The sequence below is a fragment of the Muntiacus reevesi genome, chromosome 6 (assembly GCF_963930625.1).
Source record: "Muntiacus reevesi chromosome 6, mMunRee1.1, whole genome shotgun sequence".
NCBI classification, from domain to species: domain Eukaryota; kingdom Metazoa; phylum Chordata; class Mammalia; order Artiodactyla; family Cervidae; genus Muntiacus; species Muntiacus reevesi.
In genome coordinates, this window is record NC_089254.1 from 13,853,018 (window position 1) to 13,872,082 (window position 19,065).

The window sequence follows — 19,065 nt, forward strand, 5'->3', positions numbered from 1 at the left end:
TTGCCCTTCATACCTGCATAACTTTCCTGGCTATAGGGTCTTTGGCTGACAGTGCTTATCTTTGAGAATTTTGAGCTTTTCATTTTACTATTTCCTGGGCTGAAGCATCTGCTCATTTCCTAGTGGTGGTGCCTTTGTCGGTTACCATATGTTTTTTTCCTGGCTGCCTCTAAATTTCGTCATTGACTTTTGACAGTTTTAATATCTCCAGTGTGTCTTGGAGAAGTCTTTTTGCACTGAGGTGATTATGTGTTCTCATAGCTTCATGGACTTGTATATCCAACTCGTTTTGGGGATTGGGAAGTTTTCAGCTATTATTTCTTTCTTTTTTTTTAATTTATTTTTATTAGTTGGAGGCTAATTACTTTACAATATTGTAGTGGGTTTTTGTCATACACTGACATGAATCAGCCATGGAGTTACATGTATTCCCCATCCCGATCCCCCCTCCCGCCTCCCTCTCCACCCGACTCCTCTGGGTCTTCCCAGTGCACCAGGCCCAAGCACTTGTCTCATGCATCCAACCTGGGCTGGCGATCTGTTTCACCCTAGATAATATACATGTTTCGATGCTGTTCTCTCGAAACATCCCACCCTCGCCTTCTCCCACAGAGTCCAAAAGTCTGTTCTGTACTTCTGTGTCTCTTTTTCTGTTTTGCATATAGGGTTATCATTACCATCTTTCTAAATTCCATATAAATGTCTTAGTATAGTGTAATGGTCTTTATCTTTCTGGCTTACCTCACTCTGTATAATGGGCTCCAGTTTCATCCATCTCATTAGAACTGATTCAAATGAATTCTTTTTAATGGCTGAGTAATATTCCATGGTGTATATGTACCACAGCTTCCTTATCCATTCGTCTGCTGATGGGCATCTAGGTTGCTTCCATGTCCTGGCTATTATAAACAGTGCTGTGATGAACATTGGGGTGCACGTGTCTCTTTCAGATCTAGTTTCCTCGGTGTGTATGCCCAGAAGTGGTATAGATAAACTATGATTCCTTCTCCTTCCCTCCTCCTTCTGGGATGCTTGTTATGCTAATGTTGCCTTCCTAAAAGAGATAGTTCTTAAAGAATTTCTTCTTTTTAAAAAATATTTTACTTATTTATTATTGAAGATTATTTGATTTACAGTGTTAGTTTCTGCTGTGTAGCACTGTGAATCAGCTATACATATGTCCACACTTTTTTAGATTATTTCCTCTTATAGGTCATTACAGAGTATCAAGTACAGTTCCCTGTGCTGTATGTTACAGTCAGGTCCTTATATATACACCACTGTGTGTAAAATAATTACTGATATCAGTCCCAATCCCGCAGTTTATCCCTGCCCTCCCACTTTCTCTCTCGGTAAATCATGTTTGTTTTTGACATCTGTGACTCTGTGTGAATAAGTTCATTTGTACTTTTTTTTTTAGATGCCACATATAAGCAATATCATGTTGTCTTTCTCTGACAGTCGCTAGATCCATCCATGTTGCTGCAAAGGGCAGTATTTCTTTCTTTTCTCTTTTCCTTTTTTGATGACCTGTTCCTCTGCTGGTGCATTTGAAGTAGCAAACCTCTTTATTCTTGAGGTAGTTTTTGGTTTGGACTTTTTTTAAAAAGTTTGATTCTAAGGATTCAGCAGATTAGAAATTAGAGCCCTTTCTTTTGTTTGCCAGTGGGTGGTACTATAACACAAGCCTTTTGTTTTTCTTAACCTCCGCTGCCTCTGGTTATGTTTGAGACTTGGCACTTTGCACCTGTCATAGGCGTTGCCCATTGACCTTATTGGTGTGTTGCTGCTGTGGGATTGCCGGCATCACCGCCTGGGACACTGGGATGGTGACTGCTTCTGCTGTGTCCAGGAGCGCTCAAGCCACAGGCCCTGCTGCAGGCGCGGAGGAGCTGGGGCAAGGTTGCCCTTGGTGTGTCTGGGATTGTCGTCTTTGCAGGGCCTCTGCTCTGGGTGAGGGGTCAGGGTTGTGGGTGCCTCTGTACCTGAAGGAATGGAGTCACTGGCCTCTCTGCCGCCGCTCTCTACTGTCTATGACGGTGAGAGCCACTGCGGTCAGGAGGCTGGGGTCACCTGGCCACCTCCTCTGCTGCTGCCGGCTTCCCTCGTGCTGTGGCTCAGCTGCTGCCACCAATAGCTGGAACGGCAGGCGCTGCCTTCGTACTCCTCTGGGCTGTTCCCCTGTGTTCCAGTCTGCCCACCTTAGGTGTACACGTGTGAAACTCTGGCATCACGGTGTGTTGGGCAGAGGTGCCTTTGGTGAGTGCAGATGTTCAGTGGTTGCAGATTAAAGGGGAGAGACAAAGGGAGCATCTCAGTGCATCACGGTGCTTTCAGGATCACTTACTACTGGTGGTGCTAATCTTGATCATTTGCTTAGTCTTATAGGTTTCTCCACTGTTGATTTTTTTTTATTGACTCTAAGACTGGGGTCATTTGTCTTTGTCTTTTCAGAGTCAGTTTCTCTAATTGAATTTCCAGAGTGATATTTCACATATTCTATAAGTTGTCTTAAAAGTAGAGGCTTATTCAGTACAGACTGATTTTCGTGTAGGTGGTTAAGTACTTCCATCAGGAGGTGGTGGTTTAGTCACTGAGTTGTGTCCTACTCTTGTGACCCCCAAGCTCCTCTGTCCATGGAATTTTCCAGGCAGGAATACTGGCTTGGATTGCCATTTCCTTCTCTATGGGATATTCCCAACCCATGGATTGAACCTGGGTCTCTTGCATTGCAGGCAGATTCTTTACTGACTGAGCCGCCAGGGAAGTTACTTCTATCAGGAGGCCATAATATCTGATTATTTCTCTGTTGTGTTATTCCTTTAGTTTTTTAGGTCTCAAATCTGGTTTAAAAAAAAATCAGTACAGTTTATTCATAAAAAAAATCTTTGCCAGCATTTTGCTGATTTTTTTTGATGTAATTTTATTACACTGGTAGCTTATTTTTAAATCTTTTAAGCCCATATTATAAAAGATTCTGTCTAGTTTGTTCTCAGTAATTCACTGGTATCAGTTGATTTCAGACTATAGACAAGTTTAACACATAGGTAAAGAATAAAAGTACAGTGAAGTCATAACTAGTCTCTCAAAATATTTCTAATTATTATCCCTAATAAGACTAGGTACCCTGGTACTCTAGGTCCTCTACTTTTTCAAAATCTCTAGTGAGAAGCAGAATTAGCAAGCCACACTTAATTTGCCTTTTTGGTAACAATTTGTTATCATAGCGTGAAGCGTTTTTCTTGTTACAAAACTTTCCTGAGATGTTTCTGTAGTTTACTGCTGTGTTAGTTTCCCGGGACTACTGTGACAAATTAGCACAACTTGGTGACTTAACAGCGGCATTTTATTCTCTCACACAGTTCTATCCTAATCAAGGACAGATGTATGTCCTTGTATGTATTAGGCTGTATGTCCTATATATTAGATGTATGTATTAGGCTGTATGTCCTAATCAAGATGTTGGAGGTTCTAAGGGTTCTCGGGGAGAATCCGCTTTGCTACTCTTACCTTCTGGAGGGTGGAGGCATTCCTTGACTTGTGGCGACACCATTCCATCCCGTCTCCATGTTCACAATACTTTCTCCCCTGGTGTATCTAATTTCTCTCAGCCTCTCTCCTTTAAGAACATGTATGATGATATTTAGAGCCCACCAGGATAATCTCCTCAGTGCAGAGATCCTTAATTTAAATACATCTGCAGACTGTGTACTGTATAAAGTAACACTCACTGGCTTCAGGACTTGTTATCTTTGGAGGACACCGTTCAGCCTCCTACATCTTCTCTCACTGTACTCAAAGACTCTTTGTTTGATGGCTTTCCTTATGTCATTTTTAGTCTTTGTCTTAAAGTCTGTCTTATCTGATATAAGTATAGCTACCCTAGCTTTGTTTTGGTTTCCACTTGCATGGAATATCTTTTTCCATGTGTCTTTGTGTGTCCTTAAAGCTGAATTGAGTTTCTTGTAGGCAGCATATAGTTAAGTCCATTTTTTAATCCATTCTGCCCTCTGTATCTTTTGATTGAGTAATTTGGTTCATTTACATTTAAAATAACTATTGATAGATATGGATTTACTATTTTTTTAAATTTTTTTTTATTAGTTGGAGGCTAATTACTTCACAACATTTCAGTGGGTTTCGTCATACATTGACATGAATCAGCCATAGAGTTACATGTAGTGGACTTACTATTGACATTTTGTTAATTGTTTTCTGTTTTGTAATTTGGTTACTTTCTTTTCATGCTCTCTTCATTTGTAATTTGATTTTCTGTAGTGGTATTGTTAGATTTTCTTTGTCTTTTGTAAATCTCATAGATTTTTGCTTTGTGTTTACTATGAAGCTTATGTGAAATATTAATTTCAGTTTATTTTAAGCTGATAACATCAAATGCACACTAGAACTCCACACTTTTCACTCCTCTACTCCATGTTTTCTATTTTTTATTTCACAATTTGCACCATTTTACCATCTGTATCCATACTTTTGTGTTTCAACTTCATACTAGATTTATAACTGATTTATCTGCCATCATTATAACATTAGAGTATTCTGAATTTGGTGGCACTGATGGTAAAGAATCCAGCTGCCAATGCAGGAGACACAAGACATGCAGTTTCAATCCCCAGCCCCCTTGGGGTTGGGAAGAGCCCCAAGAGAAGGAAATGGCAACATGCTCCAAGAAAATTCCACAGACAGAGGAACCTGGCGGGCTACAGTCCATGGGGCTGCAAGGAGTCGGACGCAACTGAGCACTCTATACTACTACACTACCTACCTTGACCAGTGACATTTGTGTTTCTGTGTTTTCCTGTTATTAATTAGCATCCTTTTGTTTCAGCTGGATAGGTCTTTTATCAGTTCTTGTGAGGCTGATCTAATACTCATGAACTCTTTCAGCTTTCATGTCTCTAGAAAACTTTTTCTCTCTCCTTCAATTCTGAGCTGGGTAGAATATTATGAGTTGACTTTTTTTTTTTTCCTTTTAGCATTTTGCAGGCAAGAAGAAAGTAACACAGTGTAGTCAAAAGTTACTGCTCATGAACTCTTTCAGCTTTCATGTCTCTAGAAAACTTTTTCTCTCTCCTTCAATTCTGAGCTGGGTAGAATATTATGAGTTGACTTTTTTTTCTTCCTTTTAGCATTTTGCAGGCAAGAAGAAAGTAACACAGTGTAGTCAAAAGTTACTGCTGAAAAATCTGCTTAAAGTCTTATGGGTGGTGTTCCCTTGTACATAGCCAGTTTTTCTTTTGTTGCTCTTAAGATTCTGCCCTTTAATTTTTGATAATGCTGACTTTAAAAAATACATAATGTGACAGTTATGAGTTAAGTTTTACTGGCAATATGAGGACTATAGCCCAGGAGACAGCATTTCAGATAGCTCTGAGAAACTGCTCCAAAGAGGTAGGTCAGTATGTATGTGATCTTGGTGAAAAGGGAATTCTTGTAATCAAGCATATATTTTTTGTAGAAGAGGTGAGGAGCAAACATCATCATGAAGGAATTTAGTGCTTTTCTGGATATGAAGAGATGCAAGAATTGGGCTCCTGAAATATCTAACTATGTGAAGACCTGTTCTGCCAGCTTTTCCAGAGCACAGAGTGTCTCGTTTCTGCCCTCCACCTTGAACTCTCTTCAGGGGTGTTGAAGGTCAGCAGCTGCAGTGGCCTTGATTTAGTCTTTATGGAGGTCGATGGCAAGTGCCCATGGTAGGTGCAGTTTGTAGTTGACAATAAGTTAATCATAGTGTGTCTTTGTCTCTTTGGATTCATCTTATGGAACTTTCTGGGATTCCTGGCTCTGGACATTTGTTTTCTTTCTCATGTTAGGTAAGTTTTCAGGCATTATTTCTTTAAATATACTTTCTCCCCATTTTCTGTCTTTTCTCCTTCAAGTATCCCTGGTAATGCAACTATTGATTCAGTTGATGTGCCATAAGTCCCTTAAGCTATCTTCACTATTTTTCATTTTGTTCCTCTGATTGGCTGAATTTAACTGTCCTTTTGAAGAGTTCACTCATCTTTTTTTCCCTGTATCATCTAATCTGTTTCTGAACCTCTCTGTGGAGCTTTTCATTTGTTACTGTATTCTTCAGCTCTGTGATTTCTGTTTAGCATTTTCTTATATTTTTTTCTTTGTTGAAATTCACTTTATTCATGCATCATTCTCCTGACCTTGATAAGTATCTTTATTGTCATCATTTTGAGCTCTTCATAAGGTAAATCACTTATCTCAATTTTATTAATAAGGCTTTTTCCCTGGGGTTTTATCTTGTTTTTTATTTGGAAACTGTTTCTTCATTTTCTTGGACTCTGTGTTGGTTTCTGTGCATTAGATAAAACAGTTAACTTCCTCCACTCCTGATCGAGTGGCCTTGTGCGGGAGATGAAGCTTATTGTTCAACCTTCCCTGTCTTTTGTCTCTGAAGCCTTTGCGATTGTCTAAGGAGCCCTCTGTGTCTTAATGGCTCTGGGTACTTGGGGTGTGCCAACCCATGCATTTCAGAGAGAATTGTTCCATATGTAACTGTGGATTTGGTGTGTTTGTGGGAAGAGAGGCATTCAGGAGCCTTCTTTGTTACCTATCATCTTTAACTGGGACCGCCTCTTCACACTTCTTTGTGAAATGCATTTCTAGCTTTCTCAAGAAACACAGAGTTGCACTGGAATATATACATTACCAGGTGTAAGACAGGTAGTGGGAAGTTGCTGTGTATCACAGGGGCTCAGCCCGGTGCTCTGTGACAACCTAGAGGGGTGGGATTGGGGGTGGGGGTTCGGAAGGAGGGAAGGAGGTTCAAGAGGGAGGGGACATACTTACGGCAGTGCAGAGCCACAGGAGACATGGGTTCGATCCCTGGGTCCGGAAGCTCCCCTGGAGGAGGGACGGCAACCTACTCCAGAATCCCATGGACAGAGGAGCCTGGTGGGCTACAGTCCCATAGGGTCGCAAAGAGTCGGACACGACCAAAGTGACTTAGCGTGCACACATGGGTCCTTCATGTTGTAACGCAGAAACCAACACAAGAATGTTAAACAATTATCCTCCAGTTAAAAATAAAATTAAAATTTTAGATAAGCATTAGTTTGTTATCTTATTATAAATTATACCCCAGTGAAAATATTCTGGTATTTTACATTTTTAAATTACTAAGTGTAAAATTAGGAAAAATTCCAAAACATATAGGAAGAAGAAAATTATATAATACACATGTGTGTATCCACCACCCAGTTTTAATACTGACATTTTATAGTATTTGCTTTAGGATAGCCTTTTAAAAAGCAAATCGAATGCTAAAAGTACAGCTAAAACTTTATCCCATTCTTTGCTTCTACAGAATAAGGAAGGAGGAAATCAGTGTCCTGACAGTGGTATCTGTTTCCATATTTGTTTTCATTTATTTTGAGCATATGTATATATCTACAAAGAATATATATTTTCTATACATGTGGTCATACTGTTTATAAATTTCTTTATGATTTTTATTTTATGGATCCTTTTCAACAATCTGACTACTATATGCCTAGGTGTGTCTTCATTTGGATGTGTCTTGTTTGGGGCTTGCTAAGCTCGATAGACATGAGTTTGAGTAAACTCTGGGAGTTGGTGATGGACAGGGAAGCCTGGCGTGCTGCTATTCATGGGGTAGCAAAGAGTCGGACACAACTGAGCAAGTGAACTGAACTGAAGCTTTATGAACCTATACGCTTACTTTTCAGAGATTCATTTTCCAAAAAAATTTTTTCCTCATTTTCTTGCGGGATTCCAATTAAGCATATGGTTTTTTTGATAATAGGATAATTGATGTTAAGTTCATTTTTTAATAGCTTTTCAGACTGGACAACTTCTACTGTTACACTTTCAAGTTCATTGGATCTTGTCTCAGTGCTAGTATGCTATTAACATTCAGTGATAATGTATAACATTCAGTGTATAAACACTCGCAGGAGACTTGTCTATGGGTGTCCAGGAGTCTCCGGCAAAGGCCTGGGTCAGTGGTGGCCTGCTGCAGGGTTGGGGGCAAGGACTGTAGCAGTACATGCATGGGATCTTTTGAGGGAGGTCACCATTATCTTCATTACTTCCACCATGGTTTGGCCCCAGATCAATATCAGGGAGGGAACACAGCTCCACCCATAAACAGAAAATTGGATTAAAGATTTACTGAGCATGGTTCCCAGCTCATCAGAACAAGACCCATTTTCCCCCTCAGTCAGTCTCTCACATCAGGAAGCTTTCTTAAACCTCTTATCCTTCTCCATAAGACTGAAAGCCACAGTCACAGAAAACGAACCAGTCTAATCACATGGACCACAGCCTTGTCTAACTCAATGAAACTATGAGCCATGCCATGTAGGGCCACCCAAGACGGACAGGTCATGGTGGAATGTTCTCACAGAATGTGGTCCACTGGAGAAGGGAATGGCAAACCACTTCAGTATTCCTGCCTTGAGAACCCCATGAACAGTATGAAAAGGCAAAAAGATAGGACACTGAAAGATGAACTCCCCAGGTCGGTGAGTGAGTGAAGTCGCTCAGTTGTGTCTGACTCTTTGTGACCCCATGGACTGTAGCCCACCAGGCTCCTCTGTCCATGGGCTTCTCCAGGCAAGAATACTGGAGTGGGGTTACCATTTCCTTCTCCAGGGGATCTTCCTGACCCAGGGATCGAACCCAGGTCTCCCGCATTGGAGGCGGATGCTTTAACCTCTGAGCCACCAGGGAAGACCCTCCCCAGGTTGGTAGGTGCTCTATATGTTACTGGAGATCAGTGGAGAAATAATTCCAGAAGGAATGAAGAGATGGAGCGAGAGCAAAAACAACACCCAATTGTGGGCGTGACTGGTGATAGAAGCAAGGTCCGATGCTGTAAAGAGCAATATTTCATAGGAACCTGGAATGTTAGGTCCATGAATCAAGGCAAATTGGAAGTGGTCAAACAGGAGATGGCAAGAGTGAAGGTCGACATTTTGGGAATCAGCAAACTAAAATGAACTGGAATGGGTGAATTCAGATGACCATTATATCTACTACTGTGGGCAGGAATCCCTTAGAAGAAATGGAATAGCCATCATAGTCAACAAAAGTGTCTGAAATGCAGTACTTGGGTGCAGTCTCAAAAACAGAGTGATATCTGTTCGTTTCCAAGGCAAACCATTCAATATCACAGTAATCCAACTCTGTGCCCCAACCAGTAATGCTGAAGAAGCTGAAGTTGAACGGTTCTATGAAGACCAACAAGACTTTTTGGAACTAACACCCAAAAAGGATGTCCTTTTCATTATAGGGGACTGGAATGCTTAAGTAGGAAGTCAAGAAACATATGGAGTAACAGGCAAATTTGGCCTTGGAGTACAGAATGAAGCAGGGCAAAGGCTAATAGAGTCCTACCAAGAGAACGCACTGGTCATAGCAAACACCCTCTTCCAACAACACAAGAGAAAACTCTACACATGGACATCACCAGATGGTCAACCCCGAAATCAGATTGATTCTATTCTTTGCAGCCAAAGATGGAGAAGCTCTATACAGTCAGCAAAAAACAAGACCGGGAGCTGACTGTGTCTCAGATCATGAACTCCTTATTGCCAAATTCAGACTTAAGTAGAAGAAAGTAGGGAAAACCACTAGACCATTCAGGTATAACCTAAATCAAATCCCTAATGAATGTAGAATTATACAGTGGAAGTGAGAAATAGATTTAAGGGACTAGATCTGATAGACAGAGTGCCTGATGAACTGTGGACGGAGGTTTGTGACATTGTACAGGAGACAGGGAGCAAAACCATCCCCAAGAAAAAGAAATGCAATAACGCAAAATGGTTGTCTGAGGAGGCCTTACAAATAGCTGTGAAAAGAAGAGAAACGAAAAGCAAAGGAGAAAAGGAAAGATATTCCCATTTGAATGCAGAGTTCCAAAGAATAGCAAGGAGAGATAAGAAAGCCTTCCTCAATGATCAGTGCAACGAAATAGAGGAAAACAATAGAATGGGAAAGACTAGAGATCTCTTCAAGAAAATTAGATACACCAAGGGAACATTTCATGCAAAGATGGACACAGTAAAGGACAGAAATGGTATGGCCCTAACAGAAACAGAAGATATTAATAAGAGGTGGGAAGAATACACAGAACTGTACAAAAAAAATCTTCATGACCCAGATAATCATGATGGTGTGCTCACTCACCTAGAGCCAGACATCCTGGAATATGAAGTCAAGTGGGCCTTAGGAAGCATCACTACGAACAAAGCTAGTGGAGGTGATGGAATTCCAGTTGACCTATTTCAAATCCTAAAAGATGTTGCTGTGAAGGTACTGCACTTAATATGTCAGCAAATTTGGAAAACTTAGCAGTGGTCACAGGACTAGGAAAGGTTTTCATTCCAATCCCAAAGAAGTGAAGTGAAGTTGCTCAGTCATGTCCGACTCTTTGCAACCCCATGGACAGTAGCCTACCAGGTTCCACGGTCCATGGATTTTCCAGGCAAGAATACTGGAGTGGGTTGCCATTTCCTTCTCCAGGAGATCTTCCCAACCCAGGGATTGAACCCGGGTCTCCTGCATTGCAGACAGACGCTTTACTGTCTGAGCCACTAGAGAAGCCCAAAGAAAGGCAGTGCTAAAGAATGCTCAAACTAATGCACAACCGCACTCATCACATGCTAGCAAAGTAATGCTCAAAATTCTCCAAGCCAGGCTTCAACAACATGTAAACTGTGAACTTCCAGATGTTCAAGCTGGTTTTAGAAAAGGCAGAGGAACCAGAGATCAAATTGCGAACATCCGCTGAATCATTGAAAAAGCAAGAGAGTTCCAGAAAAACATCTATTTCTGCTTTATTGACTATGCCAAAGCCTTTGACTGTGTGGATCACAATCAACTGTGGAAAATTCTGAAAGAGATGGGAATAGCAGACCACTTGACCTGCCTCTTGAGAAATCTGTATGCAGGTCAGGAAGCAACAGTTAGAACTGGACATGGAACAACAGACTGGATTCAAATAGGAAAAGGAGTATTTCAAGGCTGTATATTGTCCCCATGCTTATTTAACTTATATGCAGAGTACATCATGAGAAACGGTGGGCTGGAGGAAGCACAAGCTGGAATCAAGATTGCTGGGAGAAATATCAATAACCTCAGATATGCAGGTGACACCGCCCTCATGGCAGAAAGTAGAGAAGAACTAAAGAGCGTCTTGATGAAGGTGAAAGAGGAGAGTGCAAAAGTTGGCTTAAAGCTCAACATTCGGAAAACTAAGGTCATGGCATCCGGTCCCATCACTTCATGGCAAATAGATAGGGAAAAAGTGGCTGACTTTCTTTTTGGGCTTCAGAATCGGTGCAGATGGTGACTGTAGCCATGAAATTAAAAGACGCTTATTCCTTAAAAGGAAAGTTATGACTAACCTAGACAGCATATTAAAAAGCAGAGACATTACTTTGCCAACAAAGGTCTGTTAGTCAAGGTTATGGTGTTTCCAGCAGTCATGTATGGATGTGAGAGTTGGACTATAAAGAAAGCTGAGTGCTGAAGAATTGATACTTTTGAGCTGTGGTGTTGGAGAAGACTCTTGAGAGTCCCTTGGACTGCAAGGAAATCCAGCCAGTCCATCCTAAAGGAAACCAGTCCTGAATGTTCATTGGAAGGACTGATGCTGAAGCTAAAATTCCGATACTTGGGCCACCTGATGTGAAGAGCCTACTCATTGGAAAAGACCTTGATGCTGGGAAAGATTGAAGGCAGGAGGAGAAGGGGACGACAGAGGATGAGATGGTTGGATGACATCACTGACTCAATGGACATGAATTTGAGTAATATCTGGGAGTTGGTGATGGACAGGGAGGCCTGGCGTGTTGCAGTCCATGGAGTCTCAAAGAGTCAGACATGACTGAGCGACTGAAGTGAACTGAACATTCAAGTGAAGATTTTTAAGTTTCAGACACTGCATTTAAGAGTTCTAGAGTTTTCATTTGGTTCTTACAGTTTCTTACTTTCTGCTGAGATTTCTCATCTGTGCATTTATTATGACCACATTTTCCTTTATGTATTTAAACATTCATAATAGCTACTTTAGAATCCTTTGCTACTAATTTTAATGTCTGAATCACTTCAGGCATGGTCTTTTTCTCTTGATTATAGGTCACATTTTCTGTTTCTTCATGTTTCTTGTGGTTTTGGATGTTTTTCTGGACACTGTTGATCATATATATACGTAGAGACATTTGTTTCATCAAGCAGTTAACTTGGTGGAACTTGGTTTCCACATTCTGTGTTCACTCCTTGACAAGAACCATTTGAAGAATTACATTAGTTCTTTTTTGCCTTAGCTGAGCTTTGTCCTGAACATGCAGAGTTAAGGGGTTAACTAGAGATTTTGGCTGTTTATTTGTAGAATATGGGGTTCTTCTTTTGCAGTTCTTTTTCTGAGATTTCCCTTTCTTATTTTTCAACTCCTCCTGTTCTCCCACACTGCTGTGAGTCCTCAGTCACCTTGCAGTACCAACTGGCATCTTCCCTCAGGAAAAAAGTCATATAAATGGCAGTCTGACCCAGTGTTCTCTGCTGTTCTCCATTCTGTCAAATCCTTTCTACTTTCTGACTGGTTGCTCTCCAGCGTCTTTGCATTGCTGTTTGATCATGTTTCCTCTGGACTTCATGTTACCTGTAGGAGGGTTGGTCTGATAGAAGGCACTTCTCACTGTTAATGGAAGAGCTCCTTGCATAACTTTTCTTTCTAGTGTGGTAAAAATACATTTAAAATTTGCCTTTTAGCCTTTTAAGTGTACATTCAGGGGCCTTAATTGCATTTACAGTCTTGTTCATCAGTTCCCACTGTCTTTACCCGGAACTTTTTCTTATCCAAGTAGAGACTCTGTGTCCCAAAAGCAGTACCTCCCCACTCCCTCTCCCCACCCTCTGGTCACCTCTCATGTACTTTCTGTCTCAATAAAACTCCCTATTCTATGTATTTCACCTGAGTGAATCCTGCAATATTTGTTCTTTTGTGTCTGGCTTATTTCAGTTTTAGCATGGTGTTTTCAAGTTTCATCCATGTTGTAGAATGTATCAGAACTCTTTTTAAGCCTGAATACTGTCCCATTGTATGGATATGTTTTATGTATCCATTTGTCTGTTGATAGCCACCTGGGTTGTTGCCACATACTTGCTGTTGTAAATAATGGATGCTGTAATGAATATGGATGTAAAAGTGTCTGTTCGAGCTCCTGCTTTCATTTATTTAGGGTATATACCTATAAGTAGAGCTGGATTGTATGGCAATTCTTTAACTTCTTGAAGAACTGCCAGACTGTTTTCCACAGTGGCTGTACTATTTTATATTCCTACTAGTAATTACAAGTTTCCAATTTCTTCAGATTCTCACCGGCATGTATTTTCCTTTTATTTATTTATTATTATAGTCATCATAGTGGGTATGAAGTGGTGTCTCATTGTGATTTTGATTTTTGTGTCTCTAATGACTATGTTGAGTGTCTTTTCATGTTCTTGATGATGGTTTATATGTGTCTGGAGAAATGTCTGTTCAAGTTTTCTGCCCATTTTTTGAGTGGTCTTTTTATTGTTGACTTGAAGGAATTCTTTATATATTCTGGTTATTAAATGCGTATCAGACATGGTTTACAAATATTTTTTCCCATTCTGTAGTTTTTCCACTTTGAGTGTCTTCTGATGCACAGAAGTTTTTAACTTTGATGAATCCAATTTATCTAGCTTTTCTTTCTTCATTTATGCTTTTGGTATCATATTTTAGACTCCACTGCCAAATCCAAGGTCGTGAAAATTTACCCATTTTTTGGTAGGAGTTTTATGGTTTTAGCTCGTTTGTTTATTTTTCATCCATCTTACAGCATTAATTTCTGTATATTGTAGGAGGTAGGGATGCAGCTTTACTCCTTTGCATGTGGAAATCCAGTTTTCCCAGCAGTATCTGTTGAAGAGATATTCTTTCCCCCCATTGATGAACTTGATGCCTTTGTCAGAAGTCAGTTTGCCATATGTGTAAGGGTTTATTTCTGAACTCTCAGTTCTATTCCATTGGTCTATATATCTACCCTAAAGCCAGTATCATACTATTTTGATTATTTAGTGTAACTTTGTAGTAAGTTTTAAAATTGAGAACTGAATACTCCAACTTTGTTCTTTTTCAAGATTGTCTTGGCTATTTAAGGCTTCACATTTTCATATAAATTTGAGTTTTGGTTTTTCCATTTCTACAAATGAATAACTTTTTAAAAAACTTGCTCTTTGGATTCTGATTACTTTAGAGATTTAATAGGTCAATACAGACATTTAATTCACATAATGGATTATAAAGAAGTGTCTAAACACTTGTTCTTTCTTCTATTGAAGTACAATTGAATTGTTTCTAGTGTTTTGCTTTTATAAACGATGCCATAATGAACATTGTTTGTTTGATACTTGTCCACGTGTTGGAAAGTGTCATTAGGAGAGTAGTTCTCAACCTGGGCAGTTTTGTCTGCAGGAGAACATTTGGCAGTGTTTGGAGACATTTTTGACTATCAGGACTGAGGAGGAGCGCTACAGGCACCTAGCAGGTGAAGAGACCAGAGGGTGCTGCTAAATGCTGCAGTGGTGGAGCAGATAGATTCCCACCCACCCAGCTACAAAGTATGATCCAAATTACACAATTTGTAAATAGTACCGAGGTTAAGAAACTCTGCTCTGGGACATATACTTAGAAGTGGGATTTATAAAGCCCTAGAATGCTTCGCCGGTGGCTCAGATGGTAAAGAATCTGCCTGCAAAGTTTAAGACCCAGGTTTGATCCCTGGATTGGGAAGATCCCCTGGAGGAGGGAATGGCAACCCACTCCAGTATTCTTGCCTGGAGAATTCCATGGACAGAGGACCCTGGTGGGCTATGGTCCATGGGGTCACAAAGAGTTGGACATGACTGAATGACTAACACTTTCACTTTCAGGATGTGTACAGTCTTTTTTTTTATTAATGGATTTCTATAAAACATGAAGAAGATATTATTTCCAATTCAAGTAAAGGTTTTATTTGAAATACCTGGAATTAAAATGAAGGCTTCTTTGGCGATGCTGGTAATCCAGCAGCTATAAGCAATTTAATTGTTTTAAACCAGATAAAATAGCATTATCCAGAGTTCATTGATTTGTTGACTTACCCAGAGGGGGCATGTAACTTTTTACCTTTATGAACTGTTACTTCCTGCCTGATTCTAATATTGATTTTAGAGTGAGAATCTGCTGTTAATCTGTGCTGAACAATGATAGTTATAATGTCAAGTTGACTGAATGAGAGAAAAATTACAGTGTAAAAAATGTAGAATTTTTTTTTCTGAGAAAGATGTTTGTTAAATATTGGAAGCTTAAAGTTTGAAAAGTTTCTAAATGTGATTTAAATTTGTTCTTAAATTGAAGACAGAGGAATGAACCTTAAGAATTTCAAGACTCACTTTTAAGCCTATAAAGACCCATAGTTCCCCATTTGAAAATTTGATGAAGTTTATTCCTGGGAACTGTGTGTGTTTTTGTGTATGTGCCATTTTGCATATGATTTTTGGGTAGTTTATGCATGTTGCTGAAGCCTACTCCTGGACCACTCCTACTCCCTTTGAACCATCTAGATTTTCAGATTCAGGACTTTGGTAAAATTCTTAAAATGCTAATAAGGTACAGGGTATTTGAATTATCACTGAGTAGTGAAGACACAGCTATATATTGTTCATGTCTGATTTTCCAAATGCATAAGACTCAGTGGTAGAATTAAGTCCTTCAATGTTAAATGAATGAATACAGATCTTGTTTTAATATCTATAACCTTCATTTTTTTTTTTTTTCTTTTTACTAGGCATATGCAGCAGTGCTGTGGCAACAAGCTAATGAAAACAGACAAAATTCAACTGAAAAAGCATGTTTTGGAATCTCCCTACCAGAAGAAAAACTTAATGACTTTCGTGATGAACAGATTGGACAATTGCAGGAACTGATGCAAGAAGCCACTAAACCCAACAGGCAATTTAATATTACTGAGTCTAGGAAACCAACATTTTAGTCTACACAATAAAGTTTAAAAAAGGATTTCAAGTTCAGAGCCCTTTAACTATCATTGGTCTTTAAAGTTTGTTTCTTAAGCTTTTAGATTTGAAAATGCCTGGTGTTAATGAAATATTCTTTTTGGGGATATTTTGAATGTTGTCTGTAATATACAGATGAGGATCATGAGTGGATGAAACTACATTTATTGAAGTAGTAACAGTTGCTGGATAGGATTTGTCTTTTGGAGTACATAAGAAAGAATGGTTCTAAACTGGAGAAGCTTGTGAAATTTTCCCCAAAATTTTATATGTAAATTTGTTTTAATGCTATTCATGTTTAAGCATTAGTCTCATGGCTCTAGCTATATTAGATAAATATTTCATGATCATGATAGATACAGAATTCCAAGGTCATTACTTAATTTCTATTTGCATGGAATACTTTTTTGTATCCTCTCACTTTTGTTCAGTATCCCTAGATCTGAAGTGGGTCTCTTGTAAATAGCATTTATAGGGATCTTGTTTTTGTATCCATTCAGCCAGTCTGTTTTTTGGTTGGAGCATTTAATCCATGTAGATTTAAGGTGATTATCAATATGTATGTTCTTATTGCCATTTTGTTAATTATTTTGAATTTGTTTTTGTAGGTCTTTTTTTTTTGGTTTATGGTTACCATGAATTTTTAATATAGCAGTCTATATTTTAAGTTGCTGGTCTCAAATGCATTTCCAATATCCTGCATTTGTACTCTCTTCTCTTCCCACAGTCACTGGTTTTGATGTTTGTGTGTGGATGATTGCCTACTTTTACTGTATGTTTGCCTTTATGGGTGAGCTTTCCCATTTGTAATTTTCTTATTTCTAGTTGTAGCCTTTTCTTTTCTGTCTATAGAAAAGTTCTTTAGCATTTGTTGTAAAACTGGTTTAGTGGTGCTGAATTCTCTTAGCTTTTGATTGTCTATAAAACTTCTGATTTCTCTGTCAAATCTGAACGAGAACTTTGCTGGGTAGAGTATTATTAGTTGTAGGTTTTTCCCTTTCATTACTTTAAATAAATATATCATGCCACCCCCTTCTGGCCTGCAGAGTTTCAGCTGAAAAATCAACTGATAACTTTATGGGGATTCCCTTATATGTTAATTGTTGCTTTTCTCTTGTTGCTTTTAATAGTCTCTCTCTGTCGTTAATTTTTAATCAGATATTAATATGTATCTTGGTGTGTTCCTCCTTGTGTTTATCCTCTCGGGTCGCAATGGCGACCTCCAGGAGAGCTCACACCAGCAGGTATCTCCCGGGGCCGCCCCCGCCTGAGCCACGAGAGACCCCAGGAGCGGCAGCTCAGTCTGGCCCAGGCGCCGTGGAGTCGCGGCTCTGCCCCGGGTCCCAGTGCGCGTGGAACCTCGTGTGCGCCCTCCCAGAGTGGAGTCTCTGTGTCCTGCAGTCCTGTGGGGCTCCTGCATGCAGGCCCTGCTGGCCTTCAGAACTCTGGGGGCTCCTCCCCCCAGTGACAGACCCCGGAGGCTGGGGAGCCTGCCGTGGGGCTCGGAACCCCCACTCCTGTGGGAAAGCATCTGTGATGTAATTATTTTCCAGATACGGGTTGCCCACTAGCAGGTATGGGATTTGATTGTGTTGTGAAAGTGCCCCTCCTCATCTCACTGTGACTTCTTTTTTTGTCTCTGGGTACAGAAAGCCTTTGGGGGTGGATTCAAATCTAATTTGTCAGTGGTGGTTCAGCAGTCAGTTGTGAGTTTGGTGTTTTCATGAGAGGTGGTGACCTAAAGTCCTACAAGGTTATTTAAATTCATTGTTATCCTGAAAACTTCATCATTTCTGCTTTTAATAATACATAAGATTACTCATTTAAGTGTTCCTTCTTCCTGAGTCATTATTTATTTACGATGAAAGGTTAAAAAGTAGCTTTAGAATTCAGTATTATACATATTATCATTTGTCTAATAGATTATACAGTGTAACAGATGACCCCTTAAATAATTTGTAGTTACCTGGAGAATCTCATGGCCTAGTTCATGGGGAGATAAAAACACTTTCATTATTTTTTTTTCTTACACTGAAGTTGATTTATAAACTGAAAAAAAAAATCAAATGAAAATCCCATTCACATTCTAAAATGCTTATGAATTTTAAAAATATATTACACACTAAAATGACTTGGATATTTAATTATGTATGTTTACTCTGAGATTAAGTGATCATTTTCAGATGCAGTTGTTTATATCAGCTTTTTAAAAAATTAATACTATTTGCCCTGTGTTGCTGTCTTGTCCTCGTTAGTCCAAACTTTCATCTGTCTTGCTTGGAATATTAAGAACTTACTGCTAATCATTTTCTCTACATCCTCTGTGACCACTTACAATCTATCTCATATACAAATATCAGAGTGATGTTTTAAAATGTACATTTATGGCCGCCAGGTCCCTCAGTCCTTTCTTCCATCTCTCTTGGAGTCAGTCTGTAGATGGATGAGTGAGGCTTTCCTCATAAGATAAGCAGTCAGTAATTAGTCTTTACATTATAACAGGCTCTAGGAATAAACAGTGAACAAGATAAAACTCTTACCCTGAAGTTTAAAATCTCAACTGCATTCAGGAATGCTGTTTCATCATAAACAGATACACTGCTCCCTCAAAACCCTACAGCACTATTTCCAGTTTGGCTACACTCGTTTTTCTTGTTCTTTGGTTCCTGACTCATGCCTCTTCATCTCATGTCTTGCCGTCATTTTGGTGACCTTAGTATTGACCCATGTGCCGACTTAGAGTAGCCAGATGATTCTCTGTTGGTTTCACCAATGCAGCCTTCCATTTTCTTGGCTACACTTAAAACTGCTTTATTCAAGACTGAATAATGCTTCAGTTTTGATATTATTTTTTTTTCTTTTTTTTTTTTTTTTGGTCTTGTTTGATCTCACAAGAAGTTTTGATATTATTAATTGCAGCATTCCGTGCTTTTGTCATTGCTTTTTAAACTGATCAGATTTTTACTCCTACTGTACCTGGCC

General features: G+C 39.5%; 1 protein-coding gene across 1 annotated transcript in view; it reads left to right on the plus strand.

Annotated features, from left to right (window-relative positions):
• Window positions 1-17,116, plus strand: part of SDHAF3 (succinate dehydrogenase complex assembly factor 3) — an 87,344-nt gene extending 70,228 nt beyond the window's left edge. Inside the window, exon 2 of the mRNA XM_065938875.1 lies at window positions 15,858-17,116. Within this exon, the coding sequence (XP_065794947.1) occupies window positions 15,858-16,061 (204 nt within the window). The 3' untranslated portion in view covers window positions 16,062-17,116. The remainder of the gene's footprint in view (window positions 1-15,857) is intronic.
• Window positions 17,117-19,065: the final 1,949 nt, after the last annotated feature.